Genomic DNA, 18,520 nt, shown 5'->3' on the forward strand with positions numbered 1-18,520 from the left:
GTTGTTTGAGATGCTGGTATCAGTCGCTATCCCTTTTGCTTAGCTGTGAAGGGAAGAGATTGTTTGGGTGTTTGCCTAAAATCCCTGTAGGATTGTTTTACCTTATTATTCCACACATTGGGGCTAACAGTGTGTCTAATTTACCAATTGGTTGAAATTAAATATATTTGTTCACAGCATATATCTGAAAAATCTATGGGCTTAATACAAATCCAGTCTTTAACAGTGCAGTAAATGTAGGAAGCAGCATGATATTTTTCCCCTCTTGCCAAATGTAATGCCAAAAATTAAAGTGTGACAGGGTAGCGTTGCGGGCCCAGAAGGTATCGGCAGGGACAGAGACTCAGAAACAAGGAAGCTGCAGTTAAAGCACGGCTGCACGCTTTAATAAATAAAATAACACAACGTGCAAACAAAAAGGCACATGGGCCAAAACAAAGGTTTAAACACAAACAAAACTGTTCAGGATGGGCAGAGCCTTCACTGACCTTTATCAAACCAAAAACCCCAACTAGACCCACAATAACAAACTATACACTCACCAACTCCCTCCACCAAACAGAGGATTTTTTCTCCCTTTTTATACCATGTGGCTGGAGCCTAATTATCATAAATTATTCAGTTAGCTCCAGCCACATTCTCACATGTATTTTGGCAGGGATAGGAAATTAACTCCATCCCTGCCAACCATCACCAAAACACCACAAAACAATATTATTTACAGGCAGGGCCCTGCCCTGCCATATAAAGTAATAAAAAAATAAATCCATAAGTGCCGTTGGTATTGTATGTCATTTAAATGGTGCTCATCTAGTTCTGTTAGCAAACATGATTTGATAGTCTGTCTCTCCGTGTTAAGACTAGGGACTTTTTTATTTTTTTACCACAGTGAAATATAGAAAGTTGTCAGATATATCTCAGTTGGCAGTTCTGGCATATGCAGAACTATGCACATTTGTCTGAATATATGTGGGGGTACACCCGGCCCCTGTGCTCATTTTGTGTTTGTTTTGTCTATTGTTGTATTTGATTTAAATGTATCTGTGCATGGGTGTTTTAGGTCGGCAGGGAAGGGTTAATTGCCTTCCCTGCCAAATCACGTGTAGAATGTACCTGAGCCCGATTGAATGATTAACAAGCAATCAAGCTCAGGCACAACTGCACAAAAGAGGCAAGAACCTCTCAGTCTAGGTTGACTGTTCAGGGCGTAAAAACAAGATAGACGTGAGTTAAAAAGAAAGATAAACAATTGTTACTCGTGCTGGATTTGGAGCAGCTGGATTTGGACCAGCACGATTCTTGTTTGTTTCAGTGTTTGTTTTGTAGTTTGGTTTGTTTGTTTTGACCACTGCGCTTCACTTGCAGTACTGCGTCTATTTCCTGGTCTGACGTCACCACCAAGGTAATACAAATGTTTCTGCTTTTCTTTTGTTTCTCTTAACTCACATGTACCATAGTGATGTCCAAGGGTGTAACCTGGTAGTCATTATATACAGGACCATTCTGGGTAGATATTTGACAAGCTCCCTAAAATAAAATCCTTTGATTGGAATACATGTTTATTTTATTATAGTAATACTACAGTACCTGAGAGCTGGCTCAGACAAGAATTCAGTATTTATTTCGCCAAGGCTTAATGTACCTGAACATTTCCATTAAATATATAAACATGACCTGCACAAAAGTCACTTCATAATGAATGAATGTGCTGTGAATTGAATAGGCCAGCAGAGGTCTCTGAGTAATAGTTATTTCTTGGGGAAGCAGCATCTCTGTTCTGCACACCAAGTGAATCTATACATAAACCAACTCCCAAGCACAACTGTACCCCAAACCTTAACGTTGGATAAAATACTATCATTGAAGTGACTATCAGATTGTAAAAGTGCTTCAGCCGTAAAATGAAATCATATTTTCTGTAGGGCAGATGCTATTCAAAGTGTGAATGCTTCCAGAGTACGAATCTATGGCCGTTGTTTTCTTTTGATAATTTCCCAACTGCTGGGTGTTTTCATCCTTTACTTTTAAGCTGGAAGCACCATGTCTGTTATCAGCAAACTGGATGATTTATGTTACTTTAGTATTTTAACTGTGTTAATTTAATTTCTCTGCAGCTGGATGTTTTCAGGGCTGAATGGAATACTGTATTTTATTTGCTAATAGTTATTGTATTGCCTCTGGGGGGGGGACGGGACGGGACATAACTGAAACAACATCTTCATCACTTTCCCTGAAAATGGTGGTTCTTGCTGTGAACCAGACAGCTAGATACAAAAAGGCATTTCATTGCATACAGTTGATTTAAATACCTGTCTCCCTAGGGCCAGCTCTAATGACGCCAATGGTGAAATTTACAGCAGTAGCTATTACTGCCTTTTAACCCTAACAGTTACAATTATATTGTTTCCATTTTAGTTATGTTACATGTGTTTTTGCCAAAGTTTCCAATACACTTATTTAAGGTTATTATAGCTACATCTATTAAGGTTTTCACTCTGCGTATACAGTATGAAATGGATTGTGTGCTAAAGAGGATCTCAAATTACAATCAAATTAATGTCTCTCTTGTTATTTGTCCCCTTGATTTTAGAACCAGAGAGTGACTCTACAATAGAATTTTGGAGGTCTGTGACAAGGATGTGCCAAGGGGTGCAATAATACAATGTCCAGACTCAGGTTTCGCTCCCAAAACTGTCCGTGTTTTATTACATTTTCACAAACGCAAAAATAAACTCTCAAAAATAAAGCAGGTCGCCCTTATACCAGCAATGGTATAGGGCAAGCAAAAACACGGCGGGTTTCAGTCCTAAACAAAAATAAACAAATCAAAATAAAACACTCCGATGACCACAATTCCGTTGTGCACAAAACTGTGCTCTCGGTGTGCTTGTTTGTGAGGATCAGGTAGCTCTCAGTGCTGTGCAGTGGTACAGTGCTTCCGGGTATTCGCTGTTCTTAGTGGCTACAGCTCTGGTCTCCGCGGCCCTCCTCTGCTGCTGTGAACACAACAAAAACAAAATGCAGGCTTTGTCTGCTTAGTAAGTCATTCAGCGTAAGGGGTGTACTCACGTAGCTGTGTCCCCTTTGTACTATCTAACTCCTCCCTGCAATCAGCCCGGCGCCCTGGTGTAACCAATCGCTGCCTGGCCCTCAGCTGATCGCATGGGAATCATTTCAAGTATGCACAGCTGCGCCCTTCCTCCGAGAGCGCCGACTTCCTGTTTCCACCCACTGTAGAGTCGACCCATCTATGGGGAAGTGTACTACCAACCTTACACGGCACCCTTTCTGATCTGGAAGGAGATTTACAGCATCAATTCTTTCTCTCTTTATCACAAGGTCCATTGAATAGATAATTTTTCCAAAGAAGTCTTAGGGGAGCCAAAAGGCAGGCACGTAACAATGAAACAAAGTCACAGTCATTCAAACTTCAAATTGAAAAGAACTAGGGGACCTTTCTGAAAACATAACCCTTTAGTGTAGATTTAACGCAAAAACAGAACTATCAGTACCTCATGTTGTCTTAACTAGAGTGGTAGGCATGTATCGAACAGGCACCTCACATTTCAGAGTCCCTTTTAAGTAAAATTGAATTAATCAACTGAGCTTTTAGTCGTAATAAGACATATAAACAGTGCATAGGAAATCAATTGCAGTATCTCGATGAAGAAGTGATAGAGGGCCACAGTGTACCAACTAGCAAGCAGATAGGTTGGATATTTTGTTTGCTAATATCTGTGATAAAATGTTAAATATACAAGTGATATGTCCAGCTGACAATGCATAATACTGGAGTTTGACGATGCAGAACAGTCAAATTGAAATTTCCATTTAAAACCTCTGCCACAGTCACAACATACAAGCAGCACTGTAAATGTAAATGTAAATGTTAGTAAAGGGCAATGCATTGTAGTTCAAAATGTAATCCTAAAATATATCATCTGCATTATTTTCCTGAGAGCCATAGCAAAAGTACCAGTTTTCTAGTATAAGTCTTCTGCGTATATATACAAGATGTTGTCCTGCTTTGAAATTGGGGGCCTACTTCATTGTCCAGTTTGAACAATTTTTAGATGGGGAAAATAGCACTAGATCACCTATCATAAGCTAGTTCCTCTTAGTTTTGTAACATTATCAGTATGCTTTTTGCAAAACCAAACTTTTAGCTAAACAAAGTAGTACCACACTTAAATACTCCAAATGTTTGTTATAAAATGTGCATTGAGATTTCTGTTTCCTCTGTTACTGATGAGATGGCAGTTTTCTCCATGTTCTGCCACTTTACTATCATGTGAAAGCTAGCAGCTATTTCAATGTGGGTCACTTCAACAACATATTGCTGTGACCTAGAATTAACAGTGATGTAACTCCTAACTGAGACAGCGTTGGCTGACAAATTACTGTTTGCTGCACTTAACTAAACTAAACAACAGAACTAAACAAAAAAAGAGAAACTACCAGTAAAAAAATAGCAGAAGACTTGGTTTACCGAAAAGCACTGTGTGGGCTATTATTGACAAACACAGGAAAACAGGAACTACCGCAACTAGCAAAATCTGGAGGCTAACCAAATGTATGTACACTAAATATTCCCAATTTTTTCTGCAAAAGACACAACTTTATTATTTAGTTTTCATGAGGTAGTATTTATATTACACGCTTAGTGTGGAAATACATAAAAATATAATTCTGTAAGGGAAATGTAGAGTTTAGTGACAGGGCTTCAGACTGATTGACTCCTTTGGTATGAAAACAACTTGACGGCGTCATACGTCTGACACTGATGCTTTGACGTGACGCGCTTGATGTGAAAAGACCTTAACCGAAAACAATCATTTCATAGTATATAAAAAGCAAAAGCACCGAAAAAAATGATTTACATAAAACTCGAAAATAAGCACAGAAAAACGACATTTATAAAAACCAAAAAACAGAAGGTCTAATCGTAACACAAAACCTGAAGGAGGTGAAACAAAGATAGCTGTGGTTGTGGAATCTCAAATGGAGTATGATGAAGCATTCAGTCAATGTCAGTTCATGAGTAATCACCATCCCCAAAGGTTTCACTCTGGTACCTGAACCTCACTGGCGGTGTGCTTTCAGATGCTGAAGCTTTTCAAAATTTCTATTCAGTGGTTCAATTCTACTGTACAATCAATATTTGTATTTTAAACCTTTTTGCAACATTACAAAAAACCTGTGGCACTGCCACTTAAATTGAATGTTTGGTTCTACATGGTACAATAAACGTACCATGTGTTGCGCCTTAATTGGGCAGCACGGAAGCCTGGCCAGGTTCCAAATACATTTCGAGGTTCTTATTCGCTGGAAGCGGCAGCGTTGTTAATGGAAAGATTGTTTTAGACAAGTATAAATAGTACCTTTGTTACGCCATAGGGGGGGCTGCTTACCTGCCTTGTGAGTTCCTGTCGTCTCCTTAGTTCCTGTTTAGGGACTCTATTCCTTGTTTTTGAAAAGTCCGCGGCGTTCTTTTTCCCGGGGTGGTTTGCCATGGTAGAGCGATCCTGTTTACCTTCGACTGTCGTTCTTGTTGGAAGTTGATTTGTTTTTTTATCAGCAAGTGCTTTGTTCCAGTTTCAGGCTGTTTAGCCGGTGTTGTTCACCTTTGCTGCCCACGATCGCTAAAGCCTGGAGCCGGCTTGTAATGCACCACGTTGCTGACGGTGTTGGTTTTTCAAGTGCATGTTCATAGTTTTTGTGGATTACTGGTCATCATCTTCTGAGAGGATCTTCAAGCAAGCGGGTACCCAGGAGTTTGGTGAGATCGTTGTTTTTTTTATTTTTTGTTGCGGGACTGTTTTGTTTTTTTGTTTTATTTTGTTACTTTGTTCTCGCAGTGGATATTTTGCTGGCTTGTTTATGTTTTGTTTTTTTGCTCGGAACTTCTTTTCCATCTTGTTTTGTTGAACAGTTTCAATTACTTTAGCCAATAAATGTTTAAGGTTATCCCGTGTTTCTATAGTGTATTTATTGGGGGATCTCGCGTCCTTGATGCACTGTCGCTTCGCCCTTCCCCTTGTTAATAATTTGGGTATATTTGATACAGGGAGGTAATCCCGCCGTTGGGATTAGTTTTGTGCTAAGAGCGAGACGTTACAGATTGGTGGCCCGTACGGGGAACGTTAGACATTTTGTTTAGGCTGAGTTCATGGATTTTCAAGATGGCAGAAGGTGAAGATCACGAATATATACAGGATAGTATGGATTTTGCAAATTTTACTGCTGGTCCAGGTGTCACACGTAGACAGCCGCTAGCTGAGTTAACTTCAAAGTTGGAAGAGTTATATATCAGTGAATCCCCCACAGCTGCTCAGGGAATAGCTGATGATAGTAATGTTCCCGATTTTGGTTTTATTTTCAGTAAGATGGAGCAAATTACTGCACGTATAGACAAACTGGAACATGAAATGTCCATGGCATCTCAGAGCAGTATCAATCGAGAGGAACTGTTAAGAACATTTATTGATAACAAATTTGAAAGTATTGAGAGTTCTGTGGCTAAAATGCTAGATCAGTTGGAGAGTTCAGTGGTCAGGTGTTTTGAGCGAAGGGAGGCGAAATGGCAGGCAGAATTAAGGGATATGCGGAGCAGAACAAGCACTCCGAAAGTATCTTTTATTCCACGCTCTTATCAGCCTTACCAGCCTGATATGGCTGATGTGTCTAATAGCTCTTTGGAAGCTTTGTCACTGAGACCTATGGTGACTGAAAGTGTTAGATCCCGTGCATATAATTATAAACCACCTATTAAACTAAGTTTTCCAGTTTTTGGAGAGGGTGAAGGTTCCACTGATGTATTGAGTTTTATAGATGCCTGCCAGGATTTCTTGTCGGTAGTAACCATGACTGAATCAGAAATCTTAGCTACACTGTCAACAGTGTTAAAGGGTTCTGCAAAGAGTTGGTGGATTGCAGAACGCCATAAAATTCAGACATGGGCACTTTTCAAAACTGCTTTTATTGAGGCTTTTCTTCCCACAGATTATTTAACTGAGGTGGAGAAAAGGTTGCGTGATCGGGTTCAAGATCCAGCTGAAAGTGTAAGAGATTTTGCATACGATTACCGAGCACTTTGTCTTAAGTGGCGTCCGGGTATGACAGAGGCGGAAATAGTAGATAGAATTTTGGGCAATGCAAACCCTAAGCTAGCAAGTTTTATTAGGGGGTCGGTGTCGTCGGTGGCAGATTTGGTGAGAGTTGGGGCCATGGTAGAAAGGGATTGGTCCTCTCAGAAAGAGTATTGGGGGAAAGTAAATGCAAAAACTGAGAGAGGGGCAAAGAAGCCGTTGAAAGGATCAGTTAGAATAGCAGCTGATATGTCTGTCATAAACAATGCAAGCACTCCTCAATTAGCACCCACTGGTAATGGCCATCTTTCATTGTTGGCTTTGAAGCTATCTGTGCGGGGGTGGGAAGGTTTAGCATTGATTGACACTGGATGTACGTACACTTTAATGAGGAATAATCTTTGGTTACAGCTTTGTCAATCAAAGGATCGTTTATCTCCAAGTACAGAAAAGTCTTTTGTGTTGGCCAATGGTCAGGCATATACTGCACTGGGCAAGTTTCGTCTGACTTATAATCTTCATGGAGAGTTTTGGTCTGTAGACACCTACATAATGGATGATGCTCATTTAGCTCAGCCTTTAGTTTTAGGACTTGATTTCCTAGTCAAAACATCTACATTGCTTGACTTGGGGAAGCAGGTGTATGGAGTAAAGAAGCCTGAGGGATATTCATTTTTTCCATTTTCTCATGAGAATGTGTGGGGGGCAGAGTGGCAGCTAATGGCACAGCTTTTTGTGGCAGTTCCCACTAAGGTGGTGAGGAAAGAGCTAGATCTGGGATTAAGAGAGAGACCGATATTAGAATTGAATGTTACGATTGAAGGGCAAAGGTTGTTGGAACCACTGATGCTGCAGTGGCCGTCAGTTTGTACTTCCCGTTTGGGAAAGACAGACTTAATCCACCATGTGATACTTACTACCGATGAGATTCCAGTGCGTGTCCGAGCTTATCGAGTATCGGAACACAAAAAAACCATTATAAAGCAACATCTTGATCAAATGCTACAGGATGGCATTGTAGAACCGTCTGCTTCAGCCTGGGCCGCACCTGTGGTTTTGACCGAAAAAAAGGATGGGACATTTAGGTTCTGTGTTGATTACCGAGGGGTAAATAAGAAAACTGACCTTGATGCATATCCCATGCCCAGAGTTCATGACATTTTGGAATCATTAGAGGGAGCCGCAGTTTTTAGTTCCTTAGATTTGCGTTCTGGTTACTGGCAGGTGGCTATGAATGATCAAAGTAAACCAAAAACAGCTTTTATTACTCCTTTCGGTCTGTATCAGTTTAAGGTGATGCCTTTCGGTTTGAAGAATGCTGCAGCGTCATTCCAACGTCTGATGGAACAAGTGCTGGTAAACCTGAAGGGTAACAGTTGCTTTGTATACATAGATGATATCATTGTGTACTCTCCCACTAAAGAGCAGCATGTGCGAGATCTGGCATCTGTATTTCAAGCCCTGGATCAAGCCAATCTCACCCTCAACTTAGCCAAGTGTCATTTCTTTCAACCTTCACTTAAGTTCCTGGGTCATATAGTATCAGGAAATGGGGTGTCTGTAGATACAGATAAAGTTGGGGCAATAAAGGAGTACCCAGCACCGACCAATCTCAGGGGGCTGCAAAGGTTCCTGGGGTTGGTTGGGTGGTATCACAAGTTTATTCCGCGATTTGCTGATAAAGCTGCTCCACTGAATCGGCTGAAAAAGAAGGGGGTGAGCTGGGTGTGGTCGAAAGCTGAGCAAGATAGCTTTGAACAATTAAAGGAAGCCTTGCAGAGAGCTCCTGTGTTGTCCCACCCTGATTTAATGAAACCGTTCCGGGTGTATACTGATGCCAGTGATGTGGGATTAGGAGCTGTTCTGGCTCAGGGGTGCTCAGAAAACGAGTGGGTTGTTGCTTATGCATCTCGTGTTTTAACAAAACCTGAATCTAACTATTCCACATCCGAGAAGGAATGCCTGGCGGTTATCTGGGCCATTGAGAAATGGAAGCATTACCTGGAAGGGGTGGAATTTGAGGTTGTGACAGATCATGCTGCTTTAACTTGGGTTTTTAATTCTCCTAAAGTGACGTCCCGCCTAACTCGTTGGGCTTTGCGTCTCCAATCGTATACATTTCGAGTTGTATATCGAAAGGGAAGTTTAAATGTAGTACCAGATGCCTTGTCTCGATCTCCTCAGATAGAAAAGGCAGGACTTGCCGTTTTTTCAGAGGAAAAAAAGCATGTTGCCGTTCTTGATATGCCCTCTGAAATGAGTGAGATCGCAGAGGCTCAGGCTCAAGATCTTAACCTTCAAGAATTGAAGAAGAAGATGGACGGTCAGCGGTCTGACCGTATAGGGTTTGTGGTTGAACAGGGGGTGTTGTATAGGAGAATGTCTCTACCCAGAGGTGAGGGTCAGCGCTACCAAGTGGTTGTTCCCGAGTCATTAATTACCATATTTTTACAATACTATCATGACAACCCATTGAGTGGGCATCTGGGTAGAATGAAGACTCTGCTTCGTGTGTTGGAGGTAGCATGGTGGCCTACAATTAGGCGAGATGTTACAAAGCATGTTAAGGAGTGTATAGCTTGTCAAATATACAAGCCATCAAATCAGAAACCTGCAGGGTTTTTACAGTCCACGACCGTGGAAGAGCCAGGTTACATGCTAGGAATTGACTTGATGGGGCCTTTCCCACGCAGTAAGAAAGGTAATACTTGCTTGGTGGTGATTGTGGATTATTACACCAAGTGGGTGGAGGTATTCCCACTGCGTGATGGAAAGACTCATCGCATCGTGCAGCTTTTAACTCAGGAGATTTTTACGCGCTGGGGGACACCAAAGTACCTGGTGTCTGACAGAGGGGCTCAATTTACCAGTGGTGTTCTGATTGAGGTTTGCAAAAAGTGGGGTGTTACACGAAAACTTACTACAAGTTATCACCCTCAGTCTAATCTTACGGAGAGAGTCAACAGAACTCTGAAGCCGATGATAGCTTCCTTTGTGGGTCAAAATCAGCAGTTGTGGGATCAATGGTTGCCCGAATTTAGATTTGCCATAAATTCAGCAAAACAGGAGACAACTGGCTTTACTCCCGCTGAGCTAATGTTAGGAAGGGTTCTTAAAGGTCCTCTTGATCGTTTAGTGTCCAAATCTCCTTCACCTGGGGAGTCCAGTTACTCTGTACTTGAGAGACAGGCTGGTATTGCCAAGCTGGTTAGAGAGCGTGTGAAGGAAGCTCAAGGGCGTCAGGCTAAAAGTTATAATGCCCGGAGAAGGTGTGTGATATTTAGCGAAGGAGACTTAGTGTGGGTGAGGAGTCACCCAATTTCTAATGCAGCTGGTTTTTTTTCAGCTAAATTAGCCCCAAAATGGTCTGGACCAGCCTCAGTAATAAAAAAACTGGGACCAGTTAATTACAGATTGAAGTGGGTGGATCGTCCTGAGAAGGTCGAAACAGTAAATGTGGTAAATCTAAAGCCATATTTTGGGGTATTACCCTAGTTACTCCGCTGGGGGGGGGGGACTATGTGGCACTGCCACTTAAATTGAATGTTTGGTTCTACATGGTACAATAAACGTACCATGTGTTGCGCCTTAATTGGGCAGCACGGAAGCCTGGCCAGGTTCCAAATACATTTCGAGGTTCTTATTCGCTGGAAGCGGCAGCGTTGTTAATGGAAAGATCCCGTGTTTCTATAGTGTATTTATTGGGGGATCTCGCGTCCTTGATGCACTGTCGCTTCGCCCTTCCCCTTGTTAATAATTTGGGTATATTTGATACAGGGAGGTAATCCCGCCGTTGGGATTAGTTTTGTGCTAAGAGCGAGACGTTACAAACCTTGTACATAACTAATAATTTCAGAAAGCTAATTAGTCCTATTTGCAACATGTGTATGAGAGCAAACACTAAAACCATCAAGCCACATTAGCCACGGGTTCTGTGTGTTTTCCAAAAGTAAACTATTAAGTATATTTTCCTTTTTCTTTCTCTTTCAGAGTCTTTAAGAAAGCAAGTCCAAATGGAAAGGTAAGCAAGCTCTTCTTCCACCAGGCTGTTATTTATTAATTTGTTTTATTTTGACATTTGTGTTGCATTATTTTTGGCACAATGTTTGGTTATTATCTTCTGTATGTTCTCAAGCCTGATATAAAAGGTCTCTGCAAGTTAGTCTCACATTTATATCAAGATCAGTCCAGGAATATTGTCCCAGTATTGTACTGTATTCTGGACCTCTGTCGATAAGGTACACAGTGATGTTTCTTGTGGTGCCAGTGGATATCCCTCAGACTAAATAGCAAATAACATTGATAACATATAACATCCAAGTCTGGCTGCATTAAAGCCTACACTTTGAAAATCTCACAAGGATGCACAGTTGACATACTGTTATGTAAGTAACGTAGATTCAATGCATGCTAATGTGTCAAGTAGTGCTCTTTTTTAATTTTCTTGGATTTCTTTCACTTTTGCTTATGATACCTTATTATACTACAACCATATTGTGGGTTATGTAATGCTGAATAATACACTGATGTGTAAAGGTCGAACTCCCACGAAATGAACTACCCTTGCATTTCAGATTATAGTAATGGATGTTAATAGGTTCTGCATCAAAAGAATCAAAACCAATCCAGCAACTATTGCAATGATGTATTCAGCATTATGAAGCAGGTTAGGTGGGTATTCTGGTTAGGTTAGGTGGTATTCTGCATTCAGAGCGGGTGATTAATGACTGTAAAAAAGCTTGTTTGTTGCAACTCCCCTGTAATGTTGCTGAAGCTGACACCCTGGGATCCTTCAAGAAGCTGCTTGATGAGATTCCTGGACCAATAAGCTACTAACAACCAAACAAGCATGATGAGCCGAACGGCCTCCTCTCGTTTGTAAACTTTCTTATGTTCTAAAGGGTCATCCCAGAGGCGTAAAAGAATAAAAGGCAGTTGTGCTCTGAATTTTAACAACATTGATTTCACAAGAAATGACTCACTCACCATGGAGTTCCTTCAGATGATATTTCATGTTGCATGAGCTAACATCATGCAGGCAGTTTCTACTGTTTTGCACAGATCTGAAGGATACTTGAAGTGTCCCGAGCCGACTGATTTAAAATGGTATCTCAAAGTCTGTGATAATTTATCTAATCTGTCCCCCAGCTTGCATAATGTTTTTTGGGGATGTTTTGTGCAGCTGAGATTAGTTTTCTTGTCAATATATAATGACATTTTCTATGCATGTTGGTTGAATTTAATATTATTGAGCTGTAGTTCCTGCACATGGCAGTGTCCATTACACCATGTAATGTAAATGACTTAATTTCATGATTTATTTCCAATTCAATGTCTTAAGCCACAATGCATTGTAGAGCAACCTAACAGAGCAAAAATAACTACATATAATGTATGTGTGTGTGTTTTGGTCCCCACCTTAATGATACTCACTGTCCTATTTATTTTAAATCCACCTTAATGACACTCGCTGTCCTATTTATTTTAAATATGCCCACCCCTTGTTATATCGCCCCTCGCTATACTGCGGATTCGGGTATATTGCGGTTCTGGAGTTGGCTTCCCATTTTCACTGTTAACTGCTTATGCCTTTGCTGCAATATACATAGGTACTTAGAATTACTGTTCATTTTATTTCCTACTGCACATCACAAACAATAATATACAAAACAATTAAAAACAAAGCATTAATATTGTACTGATGATATACACACGTATTGCACAATAACACAAAGCAAATTAAATATCTACTTACTGAAGCGTTTTTTATTTTAGCCAGCGAGGTGTTCACATGTGGCAGCAATACACTAGCAAAAGTCACAAGGCAATGACGTCAGCTCCCTAGCAGCAAGCCTCCTATGTTGGGAGTGGATTCTTTCAATGCAGCGGGTTTGTGCATTTGAGAAAGGAGAGGAAGACTCATGAAATTAATTGGAGACTGAAGTTGATGAGAAGCAATTACCCTCCACAGTACAAATTAAAATGGTGTGCTGCTTTTTACATGAAGAATGAGAAGAGGACTTAGATTGGACCCTGACGCCCCCCAAAAAAGAAGGGAGTGGTTGTACAGTATTTGTTTGTTAGCCTATTTGTTTTTCTATGGGTCTCTCGCTATATCGCGGCCCTCAATATATAGCGGATTTATACTGGACCCCGACACCCGCGATATGTGGGTGGTGTACATTATTATTATTATTATTATTAAATTAATATATAGCACAACTTTGTCCCCCAACACCAACTGCTACATTGGAATAGAAAAGCAACAACGTGGTCCAGGGTGGGGGTGGGAGTGGCTCCCGTACAGTAGAGCAACTATCATTGTATAAGAACATAAATTATTTGTATTATGTTTAAGAAGAAACTTCTGCAGCACTCTTTGCAGAGCTAAGGATGCAGTCACAGCAAGTAGAAGCTTCTTGTTAAAATCACATTGTTCTCTATTGCTGTGCATTACTGCTGTGCAAATAGATGCTTTGATCGCGTTGTCTTGCGGAATGCTAATCTAGACACCAGAAGGAAATATTAGGGTGAAGGCAGAATGATGTCCTTGATGCTAACAAGGTCTCGAACTCTTGTCTGAACCGTCTGTAGCTTTCATGATTGCTCACTATAACATTGCCCAACAACGGAGATGATAATAACAGGCTGCAACAGTCCTTGAAGAGGCAGGATCTTTGTTGAGAATATGAAACAGGAAAGGATGACTCATCTTTGGGCTGCAGTTTTGTAGCTTTTAGATCTGTTTAGCTAATGCCAAGCACTGGTAGTTTGCCTTTATGCAAAACCTGTGCCTTTTCCTGCAGCTCTTCATGCTTTCCCCAAATTGACCCTGAATACTTAAGGATTTCTATAATATTAGCATGGGGTGTTCAGGCTTCTGGAGGTGAGGGAGCTGTGTGTAGAATTTAAATGATATTTATGAGAGATGACTCATCAGATTTTCAGCAATGCAGGGAATCAGTTAGTGGTTGATAAAAGGTGGAAAATAGACCTAATTCTTAAACCAATAAATATTTTACACTTGACATGAGGGTCAGTGTGATTGATGGAGGCTGTTCCTGAGCATACTCTAAACATGTATATCTATCCATTGCATCTATCTTACTGTCTTCAATGCCTATAAATTGTTTTAGTTTGTTTCTTTCACATTTTCTTTTGAACATGACTTCATATTTTCTAGTTATTCTCTATTGTTTTAATGAGCCAATCCTAAATTAAGAAATCTGAACCATCCACTCCTGTTTTGAGGTAAAATGTTTAAAATGTCAGGTTGTCCACAGTTTAAATAGAATCTATTGTATAGAGAATATATGTAATTTTGCAATATGTTGGTGACTTTAAGGTTATAATTAACTCTAAGTAAGGATACAACTGTTAGGATTCTGAGAGGTCTGCAATTTTTGCATTTTTGTTTTTGCAGGTTAGCTGTCCTGAATATATTTATTATACTGTACTGTATCATCACACTGGAGTCCAGATCATTTCTTGAAATTTATTTTTTGTTTTTACGACTAAGTCGCCTTGGGTAAGGGCATCTGCTAATAAATAAATAATAATAATAATAATTTAAGGTGGTCAACTACAGTGGCACAAATTTGCCCCCCCCCCCCCCCCCCCCCACGTTATCAATAGACGTTAAAAACTATGGCACTATCGATTGTGTGTTGGTAAAAGGAGACAAAATGAGTCAAAATGAATTCAAATTTGGTTCGGGTTTTTCAATGTTGCTAATGGCTACTGCTAAATATGCAATGCATATTATGCTATACTATCTAAGATAGTGGAAATCCTTTAAGAAACTAATGTACTGTATAATGGGAGTTTTTGGCTGGTATTAAATTCACGGATTTGCTACCTTGGTAGATTTGGACGGTTTTTGAATCAGCATTTATCTCTTAGCATGTTCACAAAGAGAAATGCCACACAGTTTTGTATTTCTACTTTTACTTTAAAAAACATTCAAACACATGTTTACTTAATAAAATGAGTCTGCTAAAACACTGTCTCATTTACAGTAACTAGTTATAGCATCTACAAATTGTGTCACTGCAGCCACTTGCAGAACAACAAAGATGGCCTTACAATATGTATCGTTGTTATGTGGCCCTTCAATTTTAAGATACCAGTAATTGGAAAGGATCACTAACTACAGTACACTTTAACGAGAGGCATTTGCTAACTCTCAGTTTTAAAACTTAGCTCTGGTTCACTAACAACACAGTGGAATGATCCCAGTATCATTCAGTAATTGCAGGACAGCATTGCCACGTGTGAAAACTTTAACAATAAAACCGAAAACTTTTTAAATTTAAAACTGGTTAATAGACTAGCAAGCACTGGCAAAATCAGCTTTTCTTTATATGGTGCAGAACTAATTTATTTTAACATATTGTTTAGGGACTTTGGAATACCTGCACGGTGGATAGTAGTATCTACACGTATCGACAATAACAATCCAAAACAAATTTGTACCATTTTGTTACAGACTTTAACAAGTCTGGCATAAACAATTTTGGCAGCTACTTAATTAATCCTTTGTAAAAAAAAAAAAAACAAAAAAAAAAACACAAAACTGCTTAACCTAAGGAAGGTTGGTGTTTCTTATGCGTTTCACTTAAAACCGGACATTAGGGCATCTGGGTTTATTAATTCCTGCCAGTCGGACACAGATGCCAGTTCCTGGACTGTCCGGGTCAAACCTGGACAGGTGGCAACCATAATCAATAGTGATATTTGATCAGATTTTACAGCACATGTCTCTACCGGGCTTTAAGAATTGTCTGTGCAGCTTTTCAATTATGTTGGCTCCCTCTGTGTCTGTTTAGTGGTGTCAACAGAGTTGAAAGAATACAGGGTCACATGTTTTTTTGGGGTAGAATCAGGAAGCACAGACAGAATCTCAAGCTTTATACTCCTTAAGTGCCCTGTTTTGATGATCAGTGTCACTTTGTTTCTCAGCTTACAGTATATCTTGGGAAGAGGGATTTTGTTGATCATGTGGACATAGTGGAACCTGTAGGTAAGTATATACATTGACTTGTATCAATATATATCAGAGTGTATCAAAAGAAGGCACTATCCTTTGGTTATATAAATATAAGATAAATTCTACAGTGAACATGTGAAGTGATGGAAAACATGAAAGAATATATAGTATATAGTAATTTCAGTAACACTTTGAAATAATGGCCTCAAATTCCTAATGAATGAATGTGTGAATACCACAGGAATTCACCCTGAACATGTCATGCACTTCCTCTGAGTTCTGATGTTATCACATGTGTAAGCCCTAACCTCAACCACGATCCCTAACCTTAACTGTTATACATGTGATAACATCAGAACTCAGAGGAAGTGCATGAGATATTCAGGGTGAATTCCTGTGGTATTCACACATTCATTCATTAGGAATTTGTGGTAGTTATTTTAAAGTGTGACCATAATTTCTTAGTATTGTAATTAGTAGGGGTGTGACTAAGTACAAGTACAAATGAGTATTTGTAACCTGTATGGCCATTTTGTTATTACTTTGGTGAAAACAAAATCTACACTAATATAGAAAAATGCATTGAATCAGCTCCTGGCTCCAGCAGGGCATAGACGATTGTCAATCTCAATATAGAGAATCAATCCGAGGGGAGGGACCATCAGTCCAGCTGTCTTTGGTGACACATCCTCCACTGGGGGCTGTCTAAAATCATTAGCATTTTCTGCAAGCGTACAGAGCGTGCTCTGGGAGGGAGGGGCTTATGGTTAGTGCACCCTTTTTTAATAAAGCATGAAGACACTCGCATAGCTTCAAATGTTCATATGCCTTCCTGAAACAGTACTACAGAGATGTTTTTTTATGGGGTCTGTGTGGGTTATAGTGTTACTATTTCTCTGTCTTTGTCTAGGGGTAAAAAATAAACAGAAGCTAATGTACTGCTATTGCATGCTTTTAATTGCATTTTGTTGTAAAGCAATAGTATATCTCAGTGTTTGTAGTTGTTTTGTTCTGAGATGTGGTGTCTAATGTACATACATCTCATAAAGACTTTAGCCTGCTATTTGCTGCACACTAAGAAATTACTGTTTCATTATACATTCTGTTGAAAGGAAAAGCAGTAGCATATCATCTTGTTAAAGAACAGGACTTTTTATCGTCACAAAGGTAGATATATTTTGAGATTTCTTGTGATTGTGTCACGGTGTCATTCCTTGTTTTAATTAAACCAGAATGGCAAAAATACAGTAGTACACACAGACAACATCACTTCATCTCAATACATACTTTAAATCACCCAGTAACACTCACATAATAATTATTATGTCTTGAAGATGTGTTGGTTTCTCTGATTGCTCTCATCCTACTTTAATATGTACTGTACACAAGCATCCTCCACAATAACCCCCAAAATAACTAGTAAATGAATTATAATAAATAAATACATCGCGCAGGTTTGCAATCTGGTCAAAGTGGTCGCCACTTCAACTGTACATTAATCGTACAATATGAGTAAAGGGTTCTCTGCACACCCCTAGTAATTCCTATCACTTACAGTGTTACCAGTTTGTATAGCATGTATGTTTAGTGAAGTTCACTGTGCTGGGTGTTAAAGTTACCCTCTGTTAGTGGAATACTGGTTTTGGAATCCTGCAAACTTCTCTACTTTGTGTTGTAGATGGCGTTGTTTTGGTGGACCCAGAATATTTAAAGGAAAGAAAAGGTGGGTGAGACGGTCTGATTTCTGGATTACCTGTCTTCCAGGAGACTATCGTATCGCAACAGATTTTCCTTGCTTAATTAATCCACATACTGGTTCAATATATCAATACTATCCTGAGCTTCTCACTCACTCTTCAATCCCAAGTGTAAATTCTCAAAGGCTGTTTTTCAATCTTCACTCATAATTCCAGAAACATCTATGGTGACAGGGAGAAAAAGCGTCAGATCTGGACATTGCTTTTAAAATCTACAAGGGGGGTATTAAATCAACATGAAAGCCATGAAGCATCTGTAGTATAATTTCATGTTAGCCATGAAGCAAAATCATTAAACAAAAAACACACACACGCAAAAAAATGCTTTTGGAAAACTTTTATTATTAAGTTGTTTGATGTACAATGCATATCTTTACAGAATATTTACTATGTATTAATATAATGACATATTTATTGATGTATTTATTCAGTATGATAAGTGAAAAGACTTATTTTCCAAGCTGTGCCAAGGGTGAAAGGGTTGAAATCATTAAAAAAAAATCAAATTGTAGAATGCACCAAATTATGTGATGTATACTTTATATTAATTTTTCATCTACACTACAGGTAGGTCATAGACCTAATTATAAGTTATACACTTTTTTAACTTTGTTTGCAGTACCTGATGAGGCCTTTGTGCTATTATGTACACCCAAATTAAAGGCATTTAAAGATTAGTCAAGAAC

General features: G+C 39.5%; 1 protein-coding gene across 4 annotated transcripts in view; it reads left to right on the forward strand.

The window, feature by feature from the left end:
• Positions 1-18,520, forward strand: part of LOC117405967 (beta-arrestin-1) — a 65,857-nt gene that overhangs the window by 28,073 nt on the left and 19,264 nt on the right. For all 4 annotated transcript variants that reach the window (XM_034009549.3, XM_034009551.3, XM_034009550.3 and 1 more), the window contains exons 2-4: positions 11,079-11,109; positions 16,050-16,110; positions 17,756-17,800. In XM_034009549.3, the coding sequence (XP_033865440.1) occupies positions 11,079-11,109; positions 16,050-16,110; positions 17,756-17,800 (137 nt within the window). The remainder of the gene's footprint in view (positions 1-11,078; positions 11,110-16,049; positions 16,111-17,755; positions 17,801-18,520) is intronic.

The sequence above is a fragment of the Acipenser ruthenus genome, chromosome 9 (genome assembly GCF_902713425.1).
Source record: "Acipenser ruthenus chromosome 9, fAciRut3.2 maternal haplotype, whole genome shotgun sequence".
In the NCBI taxonomy this organism is placed as follows: domain Eukaryota; kingdom Metazoa; phylum Chordata; class Actinopteri; order Acipenseriformes; family Acipenseridae; genus Acipenser; species Acipenser ruthenus.